We start from the raw sequence: 22,609 nt of genomic DNA, 5'->3' as shown, positions 1-22,609 counted from the left end.
CAGTGTTCAGCCACTCTCACAGTGAAAATTTCCCTGATATTCAGTGGGAACCTCCTGTATTTCAGTTTGTTTCCCCTACTTCTATTCCTGTCACTGGACTCCACTGAAAAAAGCCTGGCTCTGTCCTTCTTGCACCCTCTCTTTTCAGATATTTTTAATAGGCAAGATGTCTCTGACCCTTCTCTTCTCCAGGCTGAGAAGTCACAGCTCTCTGTCTCTCCTCTTAAGAAGGGTGCTCTAGTCTCTAACTAATGTCTTAGTGGTCATTTGATGGGCTCTTTCCAGTATGTCCATGTGTGTCTTGTACTGGGAAGCCCAGAACTGGACTCAGCCCTCCAGGTGTGTCTTGACCAGTGCTGAGTAAAGGGGAAGGATCACATGTCCCTCTTCTGGCATATCATCCCTTCCCTTTTCAGACATATACTTTATTTTCCTCTTTATGCAGAAATGTATTCCCTATGATGCTAAAGTCTTGCTGTGTTTTATTCCTCATCTTGGCAAGCAAAACTGAGCCCTGCCAAGGAGCAAAATAACAAATGAACAAACAAAAGTACTACAGACAGTCTGTGTTTCTACAGCTGTATTCCTCTCTAGAATCATGCTTCTGGCATAGCCATCAAATACCTTTTGTGCATCATAGTCCCAAAAAATTTACAATCTTTTCCTGGTTCTGATGGATACCAAAGTAGTTGTATACCATGTTTGAATTATTCTTTCTGATCTGTGCTCACTCATCCCCGTCTATGCTGATTTTCACTGGCTTAACACACTCCTTTGAGTTGTCTTCTTGGAGCCATATAAATATTTCCTTAACCCTGGCAGGCAAATATTTGCATTTTTCATTCCAACACACCACTTCCTTGTTCTGATATTAAGGACAGCAATGGGTGACAATACAGACAGCTCAATAATCCCACCTTTTCTATTATGCTCCTTTCATTTGTCCATAGCTCTGCCTTTGAAACTTCCATGGTATGGAATGAGGTTGCTTCTCTCCAAGCGATGCAGGAGGATTGGCCCTAAATTTGGCAGTGTTTGGTGGCAACTTTCTTACATTTACTTTCTAAATTGAAACTTTCTCAGCTGAGCCTGAGAGAGGTGCTAGCCTTTCCCCACGCTACCGCTTATTAATACTTTTACACGTTTAAATAATGTTGATTTAAGCCAGCTCCAGCAAATTTAAACTCTGGCTCCAGCAAAATTCACCTAAGCATATTTGGCGCCCCAAACTGAGGCGACAGCTTTCTTGCTACAAATCATCCTGCTCTACCCAACCACTTGTAGGAAACAGTGAAAATACTTGAAATTGTTTTGACAGCAATTTTCTGTTCAGGGAAAAAAAAATTAAAAAAAAAGCCGGAAAGCACAAAACCAGCAACAGCCGCTCCCAGGCACCTATTTCACCTAACTCTGCGGGGCGTTTCGGCCGCCGCCCCTCCGGCCGCCGCATCTCCCGCAGGGCTGACAGAGGAGGCGAACGCCTCCCGCGGGCCCGGAGGGAAGCACATGGGACGGGGGGATCGCAGCTCTTGGCAGTGACTTCCGTCTATTTCCCGGCGGTTCGGTGGGATCTCATCTCCCCGCTCGGTGGGATCCCATCTCCCGGCGGTTCGGTTGGATCCCATCTCCCGGTTCGGTGGGATCCCATCTCCCGGTTCGGTGGGATCCCATCTCCCGGCGGTTCGGTTGGATCCCATCTCCCGGTTCGGTGGGATCCCATCTCCCGGCGGTTCGGTTGGATCCCATCTCCCGGTTCGGTGGGATCCCATCTCCCGGTTCGGTGGGATCCCATCTCCCGGTTCGGTTGGGTCCCCTCTCCGCGCTGTTTCCCCGCGCGGGGGCGCCGCGGGGCCGGGGCGGGGCGCGGCGCGGGCGGAGCGCGCCCCCCGGGGGCGGGCGGGGCCCTCAGCGCCATTACGGCGGCCCGGCGAGGCCCCTCCCGCCCCGGGGGGGAGCGCCTGGCGGGAGCGGCGGGAGCCGCCGGGATGCTGGGGGTGGCGGCGGCGGCGGCGGCGGCGGCGGGGATCAACTGCAACAGGTAGGAGAGGCGCCCGTGCCGTCCCGTCCCGCCTCCCGCGGCGGGCGGCTGCCGAGGGCGGCGCTTTGTCTCTGCCGGGCCGCTGTCAGCGGCTGCTGCCCGGGAAAGGCGATTTCCCGCTGCTCCCACGGGCGCCGGCGGGGTCGGGTTGGGGTCCCGCCGAGGGGACGGGGGGCCCGCAGCCGTGCAAGGTGTCACTGCTGCTCCCCCTGTGAAGTGTCCGTTCCACGGGGAAACTTTTCCCCGTGGCCGGCAGCCCCGGGAGCCGCAGCGAGGGGCACTGCAGGAATCCCTTCCCTCCGCAGTCCCCTCCTCGGCGCTGGGCGCTCGCACGGAGCGCTGGGCCGGGCTCTGTGCCCTTGCTACAGCGATCGGAAAAGCTCCCAGAGCTGGGGCTCGCACGTCCCGGGCGCGGCGGGAGCGCGGTCCGATGCCCGGTGCAGTAAAAAGAGCCCTATCCTGGGCGGGTGGTGGTTGTTTTAAAAGCATCATACTAAGTAACCTCGGGTGTGGATGTGGTGAGATTCGTGATGTTTTATGCATATCCCACAATTACCGAGCAGTCCTGTCTTGGGAACGGGTTGATGGGGTGGACTCGTGAAAGCAAAGGCTGCTCTGCTCATTGCTCAGCGTTTCAAAGCCTCGCCTGTGCAGTTGTTTCTTGGGAAGAAATGGCCCTAATTAAAGCACTTGGCAAAGTGTTGCGCTGATATGTCAAAACCCGGAGCTGAGGGTAGGGAAAAGAGTGAGTTTGTAGCTGCGTAGAGCTGCAGGTACAGGACGGCTGCTGGCACACAAACTTTAGCCTGTCTAAAGACTGCCTTATCTTTCCCGCGCCCGACTTCTGCAGGCTCCTCCAGCTCTCCGCCATAGCTTTGGAGAAAAGCTGTGCCAGTTGCTAAGTCAGGCTGCGTTTGGGCTACAGTGGTGCCATCCTGAGTGAGGTGAGCCAGCTCTGCTCCCAGGGTCCGTACCCTGAGGTCCTGGCCAGGATCTCATCAGCCTTGACCAGCTTTCGCTCCAGCTGCAGTGCAGCCACATGCTTAGAAAAACATGCTAATGGTGATTCAGGTGTCCATATGTATTGAGGTAACTGGTTTTTCTTCAGATGTTCCAAAAGCCACTTGCTTTCGTAGTGGGTGGTAGATGCTTCCAGTTCAGGATTCCTTCTGCGTTCCTGAAAGTGGCTGAGTTGTCATTATTTGTGCCACCACCATCAGTCGGTTGTAACTGTGTAGCTCTGGGTCTTTCAGCCCCACACAGGTGCTTCAGCTGAGCTGCCTCTTTGGCCAGGTAAACAGAGCAATTACATATTTGGCATGTGTTCTGCTGAAGTTGTCAGGGAGCGGGCCAGCTGCCCTGCTGGTACACGCTTCCAAGGATATGAACTAAACTACACCCCTTTAACAGTGAGAAATTCTGGGACAAAGTCAGACTAGAGCCCCCGCTTGCAGAAACTTGCAGAGATGAAGTAGCAGAGAGCTTACCTGCAGCAGCATGCAGCTGGCCAGCACATCCAGGGAAACACTGGTGGCAGCAGAGCCATCCAGGATACAGCTGGGGGATCAAGCATCCCTTCACAGCAGCAGGAACAATCGTGGCCAAAGAAATCCTCCTGTAGCTGAGTCAGCCTGGAGTCCTGCTGCTGCTGGTGTGCCCTTAGTAAGAGCTGTTTGCCCAGTAAAGGCTGGACATGGGGTCCCGTGCCTAAACTGGCCAGCTTCCTCTGTTCCTCTCACCATTCTCTTGGGGTGAATCATTGTATGGAGGACAAGGGGCTGTGCTGTGGTCAGGGAGGTGAAGGTGCTTTGCAGTTCACTGTCACAGAAGCCTGGCTCGAGGGAGCAGAGGGAGGTGCCTGCCAGGACAGGCAGGGCTGCTCATCTGGCAGGTTGGCACAGTGGCCAGAGACTCTGGAGTCAGCTCCTTTGGAAGAGCTGTTTCCAAGTCGCCTGGCTGAGGGGGGTTTCTGTAGATGATTCCAGTCCCCTGAAGTCAAAATGAAGGGGTAGGGCTCTTGGAAAATGCATTTTGATTTTATAATATAAGGAGGGAAAATTTTAAATTGGTGTGTTTTCTTGTTTTTATTCTTTGGGTTTAAAAAACACACTAAAAATGTGACTATTTCATTCAAACCTACTTTTTAACAAAATGTAGAGTGATCTCAAAGGCCTCCAGAAGCTGAAATTCCTAAGAGGTTTTTGTATCTTGAATTTTTGGTCTGATTTAGAGAGTTTAAGTAATCTGAGTCTTGGTGAAGAAAGCAAAAAAGGAAAGAGTAAGTTGAGGTTTCTCTCCAGATTTGGTTCACAGAGAAGCAGCAGACATCTGGTCAGCAGGTATGCATAAAGAGATGCTCTTCTCTTTAATCTTCTCCCTCCTCCCCCTTTGTTTCATGGAGGCTTTTTGAACTTGAGTCGCCCCTGTGGCTTTTGTTTTGTGTAAGGAGGGATGTTCAGTGGATCGATGCTGGGTAGTGGTGGGTCCTTCAGGATTGTTTGGTGTGCTGCCTGGGGCTGATAGCTCCTTGTGGCAATGCCTGCTTGCTTTATAAATGTCCTCTGAGTTTTGTGGGCAGCTTTTTCATCTGGTTCTGCTGAACTCGTCTTGATGTGTTATCAGTGGAGTAAGTTTCATATGTGGTTCAGAGAAAAACATTACCTTCTCCATTCAAAACCATTATTATCTTAAGCTTTTGTAGCTTCCTAGAACAAGCTGAGATTTTTCTTTGTAGCAAGAATTACAGGCCAGCATGCAGCAAAATATTGGAAAAAGCCAGGTCCTCTTTATTCCAAGTGTAACTACTCTTGAAAAACTAGCACAGACTCACTGGATTTATAGTTCTTATTCCACTGTAAACTGTGAAACTGAAAAATGGGGGCACTTCATGGTGTTAGTGGCTTTGATAGGGGATTCTAAATAAAGCTAAATGTGGTGCTACAGTTTGCTCTCAGTTGTAGTGCACAGTCCTTTTTCTTAGAACTGGCTCCATACACTTACTGCAGGGGAACCATTAATGGTCTGCAGTATACAGAGGGTGGTTTGCACAGTTAACAAATTCTTTTTCAAGTTGCAGTGAAATATTTATTATTGGAGCACTTAAGGCAAGCTTTTCAGCTCCTGCAATTGTGGCTTCGTGCTGTGTGTTAGGTTGCACATCCTGATTTATCTGTGCCTTGTTCTCCTCCAAAGCCCAGTTCAAAAGATTTTTCACTCCACAGCATAATGTACTCTCTTATTACTTTTCAATTTAGGGAGATTTTAATTATTAGCTGTGCTAAAAGCAGCTTGATAGTTAATGGGGAAATTACTCATGACAGGTCTTTCCATGATGGCAGGTGCTGATGACAAGGAAAATGAAACTGACAGTCACGTTTTCATAGCTAAAGCCTTCCCTTCCCTATATGCACAGTGTGAACCAAGAGCTGTGTACGTGGTCTGCTGTTCTTGTTGTGTTAGGATGTGATACAGAGCACGTCACCCTTAACAGCCTGTGCAGAAGTGCTGGTGTTGGGGCAGAAAGGGTGGAAGGTCCTAATTCATTCTGACAATTAGGGAAAATGTAGCAGGGGACTGTGCCCTGGGGTTAATATTTTTCTTCAAATTAGGACGCTCCTTTGCAATTATTTCAGCATTTTCAGCAATTATTTCCCTTCCTGTTGTTTGTAAGTCTTTATTAAAATGCTGACTTCTGTTTTTTAAGCAGATAGAAGCAGGGGAGAAAAAAGTCAGGATACTGTAATTTCCTTGGCTGCTTTTGTGTGCTATAGTAACTCTTTATGTCAAACTGTTTGCTGAATTTGTCTCAGCATTTGGAGACTGTCAGCAATATCCCAGAAGCCAGAAGCTGATGGTGGGGCTAATGACAAACTATGGACAAAGTGGACTTCCTCTACAGACTGAAACAATGTTCCTGTGCCAAAATGGCATAGTCTAGAGCACCCTAGAGTGCATGAAAAATAGCATTACAACATGGTTGGCACCCAGGAGGAGGTTTTATGCTCTGTATTTTTCATATTGATTCCTTTCCTTTGTATGTTAAATAAGAAGGTCTTGAATTCCAGCTCAGATGATCCTTCTTTTCATCACTTTTTGATTTATTTAAAAACCTCACCAGCCACTTCTGTAGAATTTGATAAGGAGGTGGGCCCTTAGTCACATGGATTTTGGGTTGTTTCAAACACTACTTGCATTAAATAGTTTGAAGAACTGAGAGCACACTGGTGGATGGGCTGTTGTCTGAGTAAAGCCTAAACTCGTGTGAACAGTAGAGTTAAAACCAGGAGGGGTTTATTGCTTGCATCATGGGTGGGGAATTGATGTGGGTCATCTGGGAAGCTAAGGCATTGTAATGACTTTATGAACATTTCCTGGGTGGCCAGAGCAGTATGGGGTAGCTGCTGTACTGAAAATTAAAAGAGTTTTCTGTATTAATATGTTGTTTATTGTAATTGGAGGCACTGGGAAAGACCACAGCAAAGCAATGTTGTAACGCCAGCAAATATTTGGGAGGCAACAACATGGCAAAGTGGCTTCAGTCCAGACCCCACACTGACGTGCAGGAGCTGTGGGATTGATGTGGGGAGAGGGAACCGTGCAGAGAATTAGTTTCAAATCCACCCTGGGAGGGAAAAAAGGGACCTCGATACTTTGCAAGGACTCTTTTGTGGGGGCCTGGCCATCCCCACTGGGGCTGGGAGCTGCCTGGCAGGGACAAGGAACTGGCTGTCAGCCTCCCACATTACAGAACCACAGCATCTCCAAGTCTTCCTTTGGTATCTCCTGGCACACTCCACCTCTGATTTGGGAATGAAAAGTACCCTTGGCAAGCAGGGGGTGACACCAGCACCACCAGGGGAAGGCGGCCCCTGCGGATTCAGGGCTGAATTGGCACAGCAGCCTCTGCTTGCAAAACCCTCTGGTTTTCATAAGGAAATGCTTGCAAATAGGCATGTATTGCTGAGCTTTGCATATGACCACCATGCTCTTCTGAGCTGTGTTGGTAGCAGGATGGACTTGTGTTTCACGGCAGAGAGAGTGACATTTGTGCTGTGTAAATTAACTTAATTTTGCTAAGGTCTGCTGTAAGTGTGCTGAGATTCACTTGGCAGTGGCCAGCTCTGGCCAGTGTTGTGATTCAGGAGAGACCATCTGTGGGCCATGCCAGGGCAGCTGCTCTTCCCACAGGCAGTGATGATTAGAGAGATGTTTTAATTAAGCGTGTGGTTGTGCTACAGCCACCTGGAGTGGCCCACACATTCCTGTCCCCCAGCATTTCTTGTGCCAGCACCAGGGTCCTGAGCAACCTATGTTGAGGGAGATTGCTAGATATGTAGATTTAAAATGAAGTTTGTCTCAATCTGCATTGATTCCTTGATCTTGAGGGTGGCAGGGTTGTCTATGGGAAAGAACTTGGGGAAGGTGGCAATACCCATTTCAGAGAAGTGTGGATTTGTGCAGAGAACAGTGTGAAAAGTAGAGTTCTGTGACAAGATGTTGGGGATTTAAAGAAGGAAAGAGCAGTGTTTGGTGGTGGTCTGGGTTGGGTCTGGGGACTGCTTGTGACTGCCCTGGGTGTGCTGTCAGGATTGGGAGTCCGTGCACTGTTGCACTGGAAGAGGGATCACCTACCTGCCTCAGGGTCTTGCAGAAGGATTGTCTGGGCAATTTTGCTTTCTGTTGTGGAAAGTGCAGTTGAGTGTGTTCTCTCTGCAGCTTGCTGTCCCCTCCTACCTAAAGGGAAACCACCCCAGCTGTGGTTTTGTCATAGTTCTCACAGAATTGGTTTACAGAAATTCACCTTCAAAGGATTCAGAGGAAGGAAATCCCATGTCCTGCCCCCTGACATGTAATTTATGGTTAGAAAGGGCAGAGAATAGTGGCACATCTTGATGCCTGTTTAAATCTACCTGACATTTGTTGGTATGACAAGACTTCATGATCTGGAGATGCCCATGGGCTTTCTTCACCCATTGCTTTCAGGTCCCAGAGGAACTTTATGCTGTTTGTACCCACTTGTACTGTCAGAAAAAGAAAAAAATGGAGCAAGATCTGCTGTGAGCTCCTGCAGGCTGAGACCTGCCAGGCAGAGACAGAGCTGTGGGGCAGCCACAGCACACGTGGCTGCTGGCTTTTTCTCAACCACTGTGCCCTGGAGATAAGGCAGGCTGTGGGAGAGGGGCTTGTTTGGAGGTGTCGATGAGCTTCACTGGAACTGAAACAAGGACAGGCACTTCTCTAATGAGACATTTCTGTAGTACTTTAAACAGCCCAGAAAACATTTTATCTCCTTTCTGTGTTTTCTTTTCTGAGTCTGTGCAGTTGCAAGAGAGAGGCAATATTCTGATTATATGAAAAAGGATTTGAAGTGAAGCATTTTAAAGCTGCTGCTCTTAAGAAAAAGCTTACTTTTGAATCTCTGTTCCTTCATTCACATTATTTTCCTTTTTGTTAGCCAGTCTCAGGAAATGAGAACATTCTTTTGGCTTTCCGCGCCTGAGTCACATCTTATATATATATCTATCTATATATAAAAATATGTTAAAACATCTGGAGATGTTTGTTTCAGAGAGGTACTTGTTTTCTATTAGAGTGTCTGAGCTTTAAGAATTTATACACAGTTGGATGTTTCCAGAATTTCCCATACTTCTCTGGTTACAAGGACATGTATATTGCTCTCAGAAAAGCAAAAGGAAATGTGCTGATAACCTAGGGAATATACAAATAAGTAAAAGTAAAGCCTTTCAAGAAAGTGAGAATTTCCTATTTTTTTTCAAAAATTAAACTATCAAAGCTGTTGTTTACCTTGAGTTGCATCCAAACATGTAGTTGTTTAATGTTTGTTAAGTATGTATTTAAAAAAAAAAAAAGTGTGAGGAGGAAAATCAGAAAATACCAGTAGCTTTTCCCTTGTTCTTTTTTCATTAAAAAAAAAGGAGAAAGGAAGTATTTAAAAGCTTATTACACCCATCTCTGCTGCTGAGTGGGCTGACACTCACTGGGCTCTGGCAGTGCTCTGAGTGCATGGTGGGGTCTCCCAGCCTCTCTCTGTCCTCCCACCGGGGTCACACGGAGATCGTGAGACCGCTCTGAAAGGAAAAACAAAAATCCATTCAGTTTAACCAAAGGCCAAATACTTAACTTCAGTGGGGGAGGTGGTGGGATTTAGGAGAACAAGTAAAATTTCCACCCTTGGTTGTTTAACATAGCTGTGCTGACAATGATGGGAAGCCAGGGGTGGTGGGTGCTGGTGGTGTCCTGTGCAGGGAGGGATGCAGGGATGGCAGTGGAGTGTGAGGATTCCCCTAAGGGCCTCCATCTGCCATGACCACATAATCTCCAGGTGTTCACAGCAGCTTCTCCTCCCACAGCTTCCAATGAAATGCCCTTGAGTTTATGGCTTGGATACAAAACCACTCACTGATCAAATATTTTGATTGCATCCTGGCCTTCCTGTTAGTTTCTTTGATCTTTTCTCATTAGTGGATTATAGCAGACTTTCAAAAGTCTTGTTTGTTGAAATAGTTGTGTAAATATGATCCTCAGGGTAGGTGTTATTTAGAAAAGTACTTATCTCCCAGAAAAAATCTACCTCCTTTTGCCCCTTTAGTGGCCTCATTTGCTATTGTGCATCAAAGAAGTATGATTTCTGTAATTATATCAGAGAATAGCAGTTTATTGTTAATTGTTTTAAATAATATAAAGGCCAATGGGTCTTATTCTTTTGGCTGATTTCCTGCTCATTCAAACACTGAAGAACTGTTTCAGGTTCTCATTAAAAAAAAAATAAAAGAAACTCACAGTGCCAGGACAGTCTAGGGGCAAGGAGGGGGACTGAAGGGCTCTCAGCCCTGGGATAAATCCCTCTCTGTTGAATTCTCCCACAGTTACAATTTCTCTCTTTTCAAAGTGAAGAGGCTCCCTTTCTCCATGGGCATTCAGCTCGTGTGATGTCCCTTCTGAAATGGCTTCATACAGCCTCACTTAGTGCCATGCTGGAAGCTGGATTTCTTCAGGCACTGGTACAGGGCTGTCTGGTCACCATGTGGGGTTTGGCTTTGGGTGGAGGAGAGGCGAGTTGTGCCAGAGCTTTGCAGTCAGATGAAGTGAGGGGGGAGGGCTGGAATACTGCTGGTGGCTATACATGGTGTAAGCCTAAAGGTCAAAATTTCCAAACTTTGTCTAAGAAAGCCTCATTTTCCTTATTGTCACATGCACGATAGGAATTATCAAACTTGGCTCCAGCAGGACTTGGAGAGGATCTGAGGGTTTTCAGGGGTAGTAGGGTGTTCTGTGTGTCAGGGTTCCCAAGGAAAGGTGGGATGCTCCTGGGTGTCAGCTCATACCCGAGGCAAATCTCACCCTGCAGCTGCTGCTCTTCAGACCCATCTAATCAAGGTGAAGATGTCCCTGCCCAAGGCAGACCTCTCTTCCAACCCAAACCATTCTATTATCCCCTCCACAGCCTGCATTAAAATCTTCTGCTGGACCAGGCCTTCATTTTGAAAAGAACAGAGCAAATGAAGCACTCTTTTCAGTGTCATGTATTAGCAAGGCTACTTCATTTTGATCAGAGTAAAGTTCTCTGTGCTTGTGATTGCTGATGTCCTGCAAGGGGAAATAATTTGGACTTCTTGTGTCAAATTGCATCAGAGTCAAAAATGTGAAAATCAATATTTTTATCATTACCATGCAGAGATGGGCAAACAGTACTGTTAAGAGGATCCTTGACATTGCCCTTGGGAGAATTACTAGCGCCTGATAAAATGGCAAAGGATCCAGGAACAGTAATATTGCATTGCTGCTCAGGTTTCATGAGAAATCTTTCTGCTCACCTTGGGTTGTTTATTAATTTATGAATAGCTTTGTCAACTTGTACTTGAAAGAGACATTCAAGAAGTTTAACGTCATTGTGTGATACTGGTGATAATTTTCAGGGCAGTTTCAGGCAGGACAGATTCCCAATGAAGGCAGAATTACATAATGAGTATTTTGTACCATCTGAGGTAAAAGTGGTCTAATAATTTTTACCTGGTGGATTTTGGTGATGTTTAGCTGTGTAGCGGCTTGATTTCAATAATGGATTTTCTGTTAAGTCCAATAGCACACAGTTAAAAAGTGCAGCAGTGTTAACTTCCATGCACGTACAAAAACAAGCACCAGAGTTCACAGAAGGGAGGGTATGGGGCAGATGCTGGGATCTCAGTCCCTGTGTGCCCAGCAGAGCCACTGTTGCCACCACAGCCATCACTAACCCTAGTTATGGCTAGGTGGTGGTAGTGTGGCGTGGGAAGAAGGGCTCTGTTCTCCCACAGAAGAAACTGCATCACTGAAAGCTGTCTTCTAGTGTCCAGCATGTGTAGGCATGAAGGGTGTTGATGTTACGAATGTCAAGCAGAGGATTTTTCTCTTATATATTGAGTAATGCTCCTTCATTGGTTTGCACTGGTATTTACTGGTAGTCCCTGCTGCAGTGGGAGGGGAATATAGTGAAAAGTTGCTGAGTCCTGATTTTTTTTAACTTGCCATTAATCCTTTGTCATGAAAGCAAATGCAAAATGAGCAGAGCTTTAGTTCCAAGTCAAGAGGTTTTTCAGACTTGGAAAGAATAATATATCGGCTCTGTGTTCATGGTTTAAATAGTAATGTTCTTGGAGCTGCTCCTGGAGATGCAAGGAAGGCTGGGTCTACCTGAATTAAGGAAATTCATAGTTAAAAAAATGCTTTCTTTATACTACAGAGATCATGTGCTATAAAGTTCATGTTGATTTAAAGTTTAATAAGGTAAAAGCATTGGTGCTGTCAATATCTAATATTTCATGTTTTGGTGGTGAATTGTTGGTCGAGTGGAAGTGTTGCAAGGGCATGAATGGAATTGCATTTACTGAGAACTTTTTCCTGTGCTTTCTTCCTTATGATATTACAAAAAGTCCAGGAGGACAAGGAAATCATATTTGTTTCAAGTATTGTTATCTTAAAGTGAACATTAAAAATGTTTAAAAAGGACATACTTACTTTTCAGCAATTGATAGACAGTGAAATGTATCTAAGTAAAAATAGTCAAATTATTTTATTTAGTCTGAAGACAATACAGTCCTGCTGATGCAGAGCCTTTAAGATAAATTCCTGAGCTCACTCTGGTCAAGTTATGAGTTTAAATTTTAATTTCCTTGAAGCCAAGAACTCAAGTGCAAAACACATGTCCTTAGTTAGCAGGACCTGAGTTTACCCCCACAGTTCATGGTGTATGGGAGGGTTGAGTGAACCTGTGTCCTGAATTCTCTTTGTATGCTTTTTTTGTAACATACATCCATCTGGCACGTAAAATACGTAAACCAACTACACAGGTAAGAGAAGTGGCAGGAGAAAATATGGATTTTTTTATTATTTTTTTTTAAAGTGATTCTGCCATAATTTTTTCCTTAACTCTGTTCATTGTGTACAGGCAGGTGTTGCAATAGGGTGTTGTCTCCAAATTATTATTAGCAATTGCCTGGTCAGGCATATAAACAAGCTCAGGATGCCCCTTCTGAAGTCTTTCTTCCAAAGCAAGAAATGCATCATTGGCAACTAAGATTTTAAAACCTCAGCAGATGATTATGTGGCACCAAAAGCACTGTGGCAAGGGGTTCTGCCTGTCACCTCCACAAATGTCCTGGATGCTGGGAAGTTGCACCTGCCCCTTTAGTTAGAGTGCTGCATACCTGAGCAGAAGCTGATGGTGTGGTATGGCACAGCCAGATGGCTGCTCCGTGAGAGGTAAAGGTTACAGACCTTCCTGCCTTATCTGTCCTCATGGGCTTCCTGCAATTATGCAAAGCTTGCCCCATTTAAGTTACAAAGGAGTTGAGGGAAACAAGTAGGAGCATTTGGGAACATCCACACACAAGGCAGCCTACATAGTAATATGCATGTTGGAGCCCTCCTGGCCACCTCACCCAGAAATTCTGCCTCTCCTGTCCTTTCTCAGCACCAGAAGAGTTTTTTTCTTATGTACCTTATCATTTTTTTATTACCTTATCGTGGCATACTACAATGCTTGACTTCCTAATAGCTCAGGTGTATCCTGTTTCTTTACTTCTGTAAATATGCATTTTCTGTGCTAAAAAATGTGCACGTTTACAGAGGACACGTCTTCAGTGCTTCATCAACCCATGCTGCAACAGTGGCTTTCTCCTCATCACAGAGGCATGATGCTGTGCTGTGAACCAATTGCACTCATAACTTATGTACAAGGGAGAAGAAACTGCTGAAGTCAGGGATTGTTGGCTTATTTAGTAGTCAGGAAGAGCCAAACTGAGCTCAGTTCTGGCTAGCTGGCCAGGGTGCTACTGCTTGCTTCACTAAAGCTCTCTGCATAGTTACTGCCTGCATGACCCCTTACTCACAATCAAGTTCCTTTCAAATCTGCAGGGGTCTGTTATTAACTTCAATAGAAACAGATTAATGAAGCCTTGTGACAATTCCTCAAGACTGGATGAATATAAATGGAGAATTCTTCACTGGTTTGATTATCTTCAGCATGTTGTTAGGGACTAAGAAATGACCTTATGTTTGACCTCTCACTGTTTAATGTTTTTGATAACGTGCAAATTCTAGAGGTTAGTGTGTTAAACGAATATAGTTAAGACAGCAAGTCTTAAACAATTTTCCTCAAAGCCAGTTGAAATTCTGCTTTCTTTATTGTCCCATGCAGGATAGGAATTATCAAACTCCATGATGTTTGCCCTCTTTAATGGAGTTTGGTTTAGTCTTAAGGGTCCATAAATGGAATATCAATATCCAAATAAGACAGAATATCTGCTAATACTTGGAAACTAGTTCTGTCAGCTTTGAAACCTTGCTGCTTTGTCTGAGGTATAGGGACAAAACTGTTCTGAACATTCACTGTTCTGAATTAGTTCTGTATGGATGGTACAGTAAGGTCAGCCTTGTAAGAGGAGGATATTTTCCTAATCTCTTATTTCTCATATTTAAAGAAGAGCAGCTGGTTATTAGACAGATGGATCCAGCATGCCTGGCCAATGTCACACCCCTGTGCCTACAGATAAATGCCTTCAGCTGAAGTTGTCATACACTGGATTTGATATTCAAAGTATATTTTGTGTACTTTATATCTTGTTTTTATAAATACTACTAAGGCTGTTCCAGCTTTTTTTTTAATACACTGAATTTACTTACAGTATTTTTCAACATCTCTGTGATGCCTGTGATGCCATTTTTTTCACTGCAGCTGGGCTCGTTTAGTTTGGCAAATGGCCATGCAAATGAAAATGTGTGAAAGAAAAGAAAAATCAGAAAAGCAGAGCGAGTCACTGTCCCAGGTCTGCTTGCTCATAGGGTCAGAGCCCAAATGACAGTTTGGTTTCAGTCTTATGCAGCGGAGTGTTAAGAAGTTGTGTATTAACCCAGTGTACTGCTAACTGGTATAATTTAATTTACATTTTTAGCCCAGTAGCCACTTGGTGGTGGCCTGCATGTTGTTCTTTGGTGCAAACAAAGTGGTTATGGATGGGTAAGCAGGGAGGAGGTTCCTGTTCACGGGGGCTTTTGTGAGTCCTGTCACATCTCTCTGAGGTGTGAATTTTACAGCAAGTGAGTTGTGTAAGGGAGCTGAGCTCTGAACTGGGCAGTGGAGTTACTGCTGCAAATGGGTGGGGGTTGGAGTGGAGTTGGTATCCATGGAACTGTGGATTGTGGGGCTCCTGGTGACCTGCCTGAGAGCCAGGCTCTGCCTCTGGCAGAGGTGAGGTCAGGGGATCTGTGAGGACACATGGGTCCCCTCTGAGGCTGGTGATGTTCTGTACTAATTAAATTTTGACAAAGTGAGAATGCCCATATAAGAAAGAGAGCAGGGGAGAAGTGCCTTGTAGCAGTGTTAGTGAGTGATCCACGTGAATAAAAGACCTGCAGGAAAGTTGGCATTTATACATCAGCTTGGTCAAGAGGATTTTAATGATGTATGATGCATCCCACAAGCTGTGGGGCTCTGAATCACCTGTGGCCAGGCAGTTCAGTGCTGAAGAGGTTAAAGAAAGAAGGTGAAGATAACGGTATCGAAATCACTTCGGTTTCTAAAGTGGTTTCTAAGAATTTATACCACATGCTCAATGTTTCTTGACTTAGTCAGTATTATACAAGTATTTTTCAGTGATATTAAGAACAGCACATTGGGGTTTAATGGTAAAAACAATATTTCTCCTAATTTGGTGTCATCCCCCTTATCTCTATGAACTAGATTTGATTTTGTACGACTGTAATGATTTATCCATTAAGTTGCTGAAATCAAAGTCTCTGTGAGTGTTGTATTTTTTTTTTTTTTTTTGCATTTCTAGGTAATTTATGCTGGTGATTTCTGCTGAATGCTGAGCAGTTGGTTGGGCTGCTCTGAGCTACCTGTTATTATCTCCTTTATAAACACTTTTGGAAAAGCCAGTTTCTGAAGAGGATAGTTGCAGGGCAGTGTTAGAACAGATTTACTGTCCTTGCAGTATCAAGTCAATGTGACAATAAACAGATGATTGGACTACTTTTGGTTTCACACTGCAGCATTCCTATTGTAGCATCCCAAAAGTTGAGGGGGTGGGAGAGGGAGTGCTTTAATTAGTGGTTGCTAAAAGCCAGTAAAATGAGAAGGATAACTGCTGCAATGGGATTTTTAGAAGGGGCTAACATTTTTAGATATGTTTTATTCCAGTGAACAGTACTGGTAGATTTTGTTTAGGCTATGAAGACCTGATTCCTATCCCACTTTCAGAAAGATAAGAATGTTGGTAGTTTTCAGGGGCACACTGGTAAGTTTAAGCGCAGCTTAAGGCTGGGTTTACACTTATGTACGATGCCACTTGGTGGAACATGGTCAGACACAGGCACGAATGATGTCTCTGTTTAACTGGGCAGAGCACACAGCACAGAATTTATGCCAGCTGTTGGAAGACTAAAGGTAACTTCAGGTATCATAGCAGGACAGGTTACCTGCCATAATTTAAAAAAAAAAAAAATCTGGTCAGGATAGGAAAGTTTCTAGTGGACTGGTACTCAGCATCATCCTGCTGCAGCATGTTTGATCCCACCTGAGAAGCTGTGAAACAGGCTGTGTGTAAGCTGTCTCTGAACTGTGATTTCAAGGAGATGGCAACTTGCTGAAGGTCAGAGAGCAAGCCAGGAATGGTACACAGATTTTGTTGTTGTTTGTTTGGGAAAAAGAAAGCTTAAAAACAAACACACATGACCAGCAAATGAAACAAAGGAAGTCTTTGCTTTCCCAAACGTGTTGCTCTTAAGAACATCAGCAATGAGGTACTCTTGAACTGGGATTTCATCTCCTACCTTATGAGCGAAAAGCAGCCCCTGTTGCTCCTTAGTGGTAACTGGTTTATGAATCCTTTGTTTTTATGCTCTCACTTCCAGGTTGATTGGACTGATTATTCTGTGTTTGGGAAGGTTCCTTTGAGCAGTGGAAGCATACATTAATGATTGGCTTGAAGATGAAGCAACCTCCTCCCTGAGTAGAGGCTGTTGCTCTGAGCCCAAAAGCAAGGTGTTCTCCTCCTGTCCTGAAGGTGACAGCAGCATAGCACAGTCCCCCCTAGTAATTTTCATCCCTCCATTTAGGTAGGTATGTGCCATTTGGCATGGCTGGCCTATCTTAACTCCCTAAAGTTTAATAAAACCATGCATTTCAATTGCACTTTATCCACATACAAAAAACCTATTTATTAAGATCACTCTAGCAGAAAGGAGTTCAGTGGGAAATCCTGTGGCTGTTCTGACAAGAACAAGGAAATTTTATCTTCATTTCTCTTTCTTCCCTTTTGCTTCTTCCAGTATATAGTTGCTGTTCCATGGTTCCTTGCCCTGGTGATTAAATCTGAGGGCTGAGTTAATTTTATTTTTAATGTCTTTTGACATTTATAGGCTGAAAGATGTGCACATGGAAAAAGCACAATTTAAAGGAATTTTGGGCCAGTTGAGTTTTTTTTTTTTTTTTTTGAGAAAATACGTTTTAATTTCAAGTTTTAGATACAGAATAGTTCAGAATTATTTAAATATGGATAATTAAAAAGCTGGTTTTCTGTAATGAACCCAGGAAGAGAAGGCATTGGGTTACGAGTCCTGTTTTGGGAACAAATGAGTATCTGAAGCTGTTCTCATTCATGTCAGCAGAAGTTCAGAAACATTTTCCCAACCATTTTTTTGAAGGTGCTCCCCTGAGTCTCACTTTCATTTCACATATTGTATTTCATATAATACTGGTGTATGTCATCTTCTCTGGCTTTATTACTGTCTTGAATTCATTTACTGGAATTCCTGTGCTTTCTTTTAAGTATCTACTCTTAACCACTAATAAATCTGGAATGTACTGGGACTTGGTGGGATGTTGGACTTTACAGGATGAAACTTCATTGTTTCCCATTATGGGCTGTGGCTTCCAAAATACCAATTATGGTAATTGCCTTCTCCTCCTTCCCACCATCCATCATCTGAACTCCTCTCTTACTGCATCAGCTTTTTCTAACCAAACTGTCTCTCCTATTGCTGCCTTTGTCTCCACATCCTGCTGTGGGAAAAAGATTCCCTGCAAATCCCATCTGCACTGAACTGCTTCATCTGCAATGACTGCAAGAAGTTTTAAGTAACTTGAAATGGCGCAGAAGAACAGCCAGAGGCCCAGCCTGAAAGATAAGATTTGAAATTAGAGTACATGTCTGACGTCTTTTACTGAATTCTTGTTTTCACTCTTTTTTTGTTGTTGTTTTTCTCTTTTTGTTTCATTTTAAGTAGTTAGCATGGGTAGTTTCTTTTCACATTTCTGTAACTGCCCCCCCCCCCCCCCCCCTTATTTTGAAGCTCAAAAATTGGTAATAAATATGTCCCATAAATCACAGAATTGTGGAATTCTTAAGGTTGGAAGGGACCTCTGGAGATCATTTTGTCCAACCCCCTTACCAAGGCAGGGTCAGCTAGAGCAGGTGACACAGGAATGTCTCCTGGAGGGAGATTCCACAACCTCCTTGGACAGCATGTTTCAGTGCTCTGCCACCCTCAATGTAAAGAGGTTCTTCCTCACGTTGAGGTGGAAATTCTTGTGTTTTAAATCTCTAGTTGTCGCAGACACCAGCATTAATTATTGGGTTTCTTTGGCCCTGGTCTGATCAGCTGTCTCTTCCTGGGTTGCATGTTCACAGTCATGGGGAAACTAAAAATGACAAAAAACCTCTGCTTTGCTCCCAGTTGTCCCTGCTCACATTTCACAGCATGGCAGTGATGGGGTGGTCTCTGGGGTGAGGCAGGGAGCAGGGCACACAGGAGATGCTGTGGGGATGTGAGGAGCTGACTCCTATGCCTGAGCTCCTGGCTGCTGAGTGGTGCTGTCTTGGGCTGGTTTGGGTTTTTTTTAAATTAAAACTTTCTCTGCATTTTCTCCCCCCTGAATCTGAAGGACCCCAAATTGTTTTTCCGTATGTCCATTCAGATGAAAATGCTTTTCTTCCTCTTTTTCTTTCTGTTGAAAGAACTACTAGATTTTTTTTGGAGTAATATTCAAAAACTTTTTTTTTCTTTCCCCCCTCAGGCTTGTTCTTTATGTTGGACTGATGCCTCGTTTTTCAGTAGCAGATCAGAGCTACCAAAAAAAGAGTCTGAGAGACAAGCAAACTTCTTAAAATTTAGTTTTGTACCCTCTTAATGCATCAAGATTAGTAATTGTATGTTACTGACATTACCATGATCTAAAAATGGTAGTAAAATAAAGATGGTTTAGGCTGGAACTTTTTTGCTGTCCTGAATGAATTCTGTTATGGGCTGTGTTCAAAGTGGCTTGACACCCTTGCAGATCTGTATTACTTAGAAAGTAGGAAAGTCAATTTTGCAAATAACTTCTTGTTTTTGGAATATCTAGTACACAGAACTCACTTTTGCTTTTTGTCAGGCAAAACATCTGAGGATTTCCATTTCTTCTGCTAAGTCTTATGCTCCAATTAGGGTGGTGAGGGTAATTCTGAAAGATGTGCATCAAGATTTTTTGAGCTGTGTGGCCCCACTATTTTCAAATCAGTTCATAAGTTTTGAGTGCCTGTGGAAGTTCCAGGTTAAAGCACGTCTGTCTAGGACTTATATTATCCTTATCTATTGCTATCATTGATATAAGCGTGTAACTTGTCATAAGGAAATTAATTAAGGCAAAAAATAAGCATATAATTGTAATACTAGTTCTGTTACTGCTCTTGTTCTTCTATTATATTGTTCTTCTTGTTCTTCTTGTTGCCCTATTTTTCCATACAAATAAAAATGACCTGTACCTTACCTCACACCTGATGTTGTTGATATTTTTACTTATTTATATGCTGAGTATTTTATGTGCTTCATTACTTGATAACTTGCTATTTTTATAGCAGTTAGAAGTAAAGAGAAATTGAAATGGGAATGCCTGTTGTCAGAGGAAGCATGAATGATGTGCCAAAAACCCACTGCAGGTTAGTACTGACCTCAGACCTCTGTTTTCATCTGGTTGTTAAAGGTAAACCATGACAGTAATTATTTATCTGAAGATGTTTGTTTATATTCATAACACATATGTGACCCATATTTAGGTTGCCTTTAGAATCTCTGTGAATGCTCCTTCCTCACATTCTTTCATTAAGGGTTTGTATCCAGAGAGGCTTTAAAAATTACTTTTAAAGGGAAAAAACATTCTTGAGAAATCCATACACTCTTGCTCTCAAGAAGCCTTGTGCTGTTTTTCTTTTGTTTATGTTTCCTTTTGTTTTCTTTTTCCTTCCTGAGACTGATGCTACCTGAAAGTTGCCCTGGAGTATTTGATGGTGGTACTGGCATAAGAGCCTGTGTGCTGGGCCAATACTGGTGAGCAGATGACAGTTGCTGTAACCAGCTCTTCAACCCCTACAGTCTCCTTGTGTGATGTTGGAACTGCATGCACACAATTTATAAATAAATAAATAAATGTACACATACTGGGGATATGAGCTTAAAATTTTTTTACTGATAAAAGTACGCAATAAAAATAATTTGGAGACCACATCTCTAGCAGATGGAAAATCAGATTTCTTTTTTTCCCCTTATTTGTCACCAGATTATGGCCCTGCTAAATTCAGCCTTCTGCAAATATGACCTCCTCCCAGCTTTCAGACACCGTGTTATGAGATGCATCCCCCAGGTAATTTGGCTGAATGTACCACCACTTCCCCAACAGAAGACATAAATGAAGGGGTCTGGCTGAAAGGGAAGCTTGTTTGCAGCCTGCCTTACCAGTGCAATGAATTGAAATGCATTCACGTGATCCCTTGCCTTTGATTTGAATGGGAGCTGGCTGGTTTCCCAGTGCAGGCAAAAGAGCTGTTCTCTTCTCCTAAAATGAAGTGCCTGTTTCTGGTGCTCCATTTACTGATGACGGTTAAGGGAAGGACTAGGCAAGGGTGACTGAGGCCAAGGGGTGGCAAATGTGGTGCTGTAATTGTCAGGGCTGGCAGGGTGCAGCAAATGTGGAGATGAGGTGTTTTGTGCGGTGTTCCCACTGATCCACCCTGCTGTGCCTCCGGGCCTGGATTCCTTCTGTCCTGCCACTCCTTTTCTCTTGAAGAAATGCTTCCCTGCCCTCTTCAAAAATGAAAATGCAGGAGCCTGCCATGGTGCTTTGGAGGATGGCCTCTGGTGGGCTGCAGGAGCATGATCTTGCTCCCCATGACCGCTGAACAATTTTCAGGTGCCTCTGCAGCGTCACCCCGCATGGAGTTATGAACGTGAATTTGTCCTAATGGCCATCACAGGAGCACCCAAACAGGCCCCTACTGCAAGGAAAGCACTTCCCACTCTTCAGACTGCCTAGTCTGAAAAACTCAGAAAAAGGAGTAGGAAAAGGAGTGGGACAGACAGACAGATGGACATCCCCTGTCTAGCTATGTCCCCAGCCAGCACTTTCAGATCTGGCTCTTAAATGCCAGAGACCCTCAGCCCGGCCAGCAAACAGGCTGCAAATCCAAACCTGGGGCGGGACTGTGCTGCTAACAAGGGCTTTGCTTGAGACCCCCGAAATCCTTCCCTTCTGCTCAAGTTAAATTGCTCCATTTCTTATCTCTTCATTTTTAACTAAGCAACCTTTCTGCTAGAGTGTATCTCCAGACTTCATGTGGTCTGAGGCAAGGATGCGAATCCAGAGCAGGATTTGGTCCCCTGTGCTGCGCCGTCCTCTGCTCCCGAGTCTTTGATAAGTGGTGTTGCCTCTGTCCCAGCTCCAGAGCTGCCAGCTGAGTTCCACACCACCTTGTCTTACAGGAGTGCTTGAGGACAAATAGTGTTAAGGACCATGAAATGCTTAAACACTATAGAGTCAGAGTCAGATCTGTATGTAGCAGAGGGAAGTAGCCAGTGGAGGACTGATAGGTAAAGCAGTCATCTGGGGAATGACAGACTGCCTTGACATCCCTTTCTTCCTACCTAAAATAAGCAAAATCAGGTAAAGCTGCAAGAGGGATACAGTTCTGAAATCACAGCATGTTTAATATTCCACAGGTGAATTTTCAAGCAAAAAAGTTTTGATGTTAAATTAATTAGTAACAATTTATTATTCCATAATAAGCAGTAAGGTGATCAAATGTGATTTATAAGATAACTATTCTTGTTTCCCCTTTATGATTGGTTTTGTTACAGCGAGCAGAATGGAGTGGTACCTTAGTTTATCTTGCAGACAAGACTTTCCTATAAAGTATCCGTATTTTTCAGGAAAAAAAAAAAAAAATAAGGTGCTGATGTCAGCTTGGAAGGTTATTGCATATGTACTGTCACATAAAGCAGAATTGATAGCAAGAGCTTTAAAATATGTGCATTGACTTCCTACAAACCGGCATTCTTCACAGTTCCTGGTAGTAGTTACACCAAGGTTTATGTTTGTAAGGTCAAAGACAAGATTTTTATGGTGAATAATTACAGATAAGTTCTTTTGGTTTTATCTTCTGGTGGTATCTTTTTGCTCCTTACAACAGGGAGCATGCAGTGGTGTCTGTGTTGCTGCACACAATGCTGCACCTTCCTGCTGTGCTGCTGGAAAAGCACCCGTATGGAAAGTCCCTGGATAAGCCACTTGTGAGGGAAGAGGAGAGTGCTGAGGAAGGAGGGGAGGGTGTGCAGGGACTGGCAATCACTGTGGGTAACAGAAGGGGAACTCAATTATATACAAGGGTAATTTCTGCAGATCCATGACATCACTGCTCTTGACCTGAGTGGGTGTAGTTCTTGAGGTTTACTGCAATGATACACAAGACAGACATGTGGACTAGGAAGGGCTGTTTGAATAAAAGTACTTAAGGCTATTATGACCTTCAGAAATAAATGTTGCATGTGTTTCCAGTTGCTTATAAAATCCTTCTGCTTGGAGTAGATGAATTCTTACAAGTCTTTGCATTGGTCATTTTCTCTGTCCCCAAAATAGGGTGGGAGAAGGATGGGAGAGGAGAGCAGCATGGTGGCACAGAAGTTGTCAATGCCACACATATGTGGTAATAATATCTGTTTCTTGAGAAATATTCAAATAGGCCAAGCAGTGTGTAATAAAAAACT

The 22,609-nt window shown here is 44.1% G+C and overlaps 1 protein-coding gene across 1 annotated transcript in view; it reads left to right on the top strand.

The window, feature by feature from the left end:
• Nucleotides 1–1,963: 1,963 nt before the first annotated feature.
• LIMS1 (LIM zinc finger domain containing 1) overlaps nt 1,964–22,609 on the top strand; it is a 68,009-nt gene continuing 47,363 nt past the window's right edge. Inside the window, exon 1 of the mRNA XM_088051081.1 lies at nt 1,964–2,038. Coding sequence (XP_087907207.1) covers nt 1,986–2,038 — 53 coding nt within the window. The 5' untranslated portion in view covers nt 1,964–1,985. The remainder of the gene's footprint in view (nt 2,039–22,609) is intronic.

The sequence above is a fragment of the Pseudopodoces humilis genome, chromosome 2, assembly GCF_049639895.1.
Source record: "Pseudopodoces humilis isolate 2021_Gansu_Grassland_sample_001 chromosome 2, ASM4963989v1, whole genome shotgun sequence".
Taxonomy (NCBI): Eukaryota; Metazoa; Chordata; class Aves; order Passeriformes; family Paridae; genus Pseudopodoces; species Pseudopodoces humilis.
The sequence above is the reverse complement of the archived record's forward strand: the minus strand, read 5'-3'. Positions and strand labels throughout refer to the sequence as shown.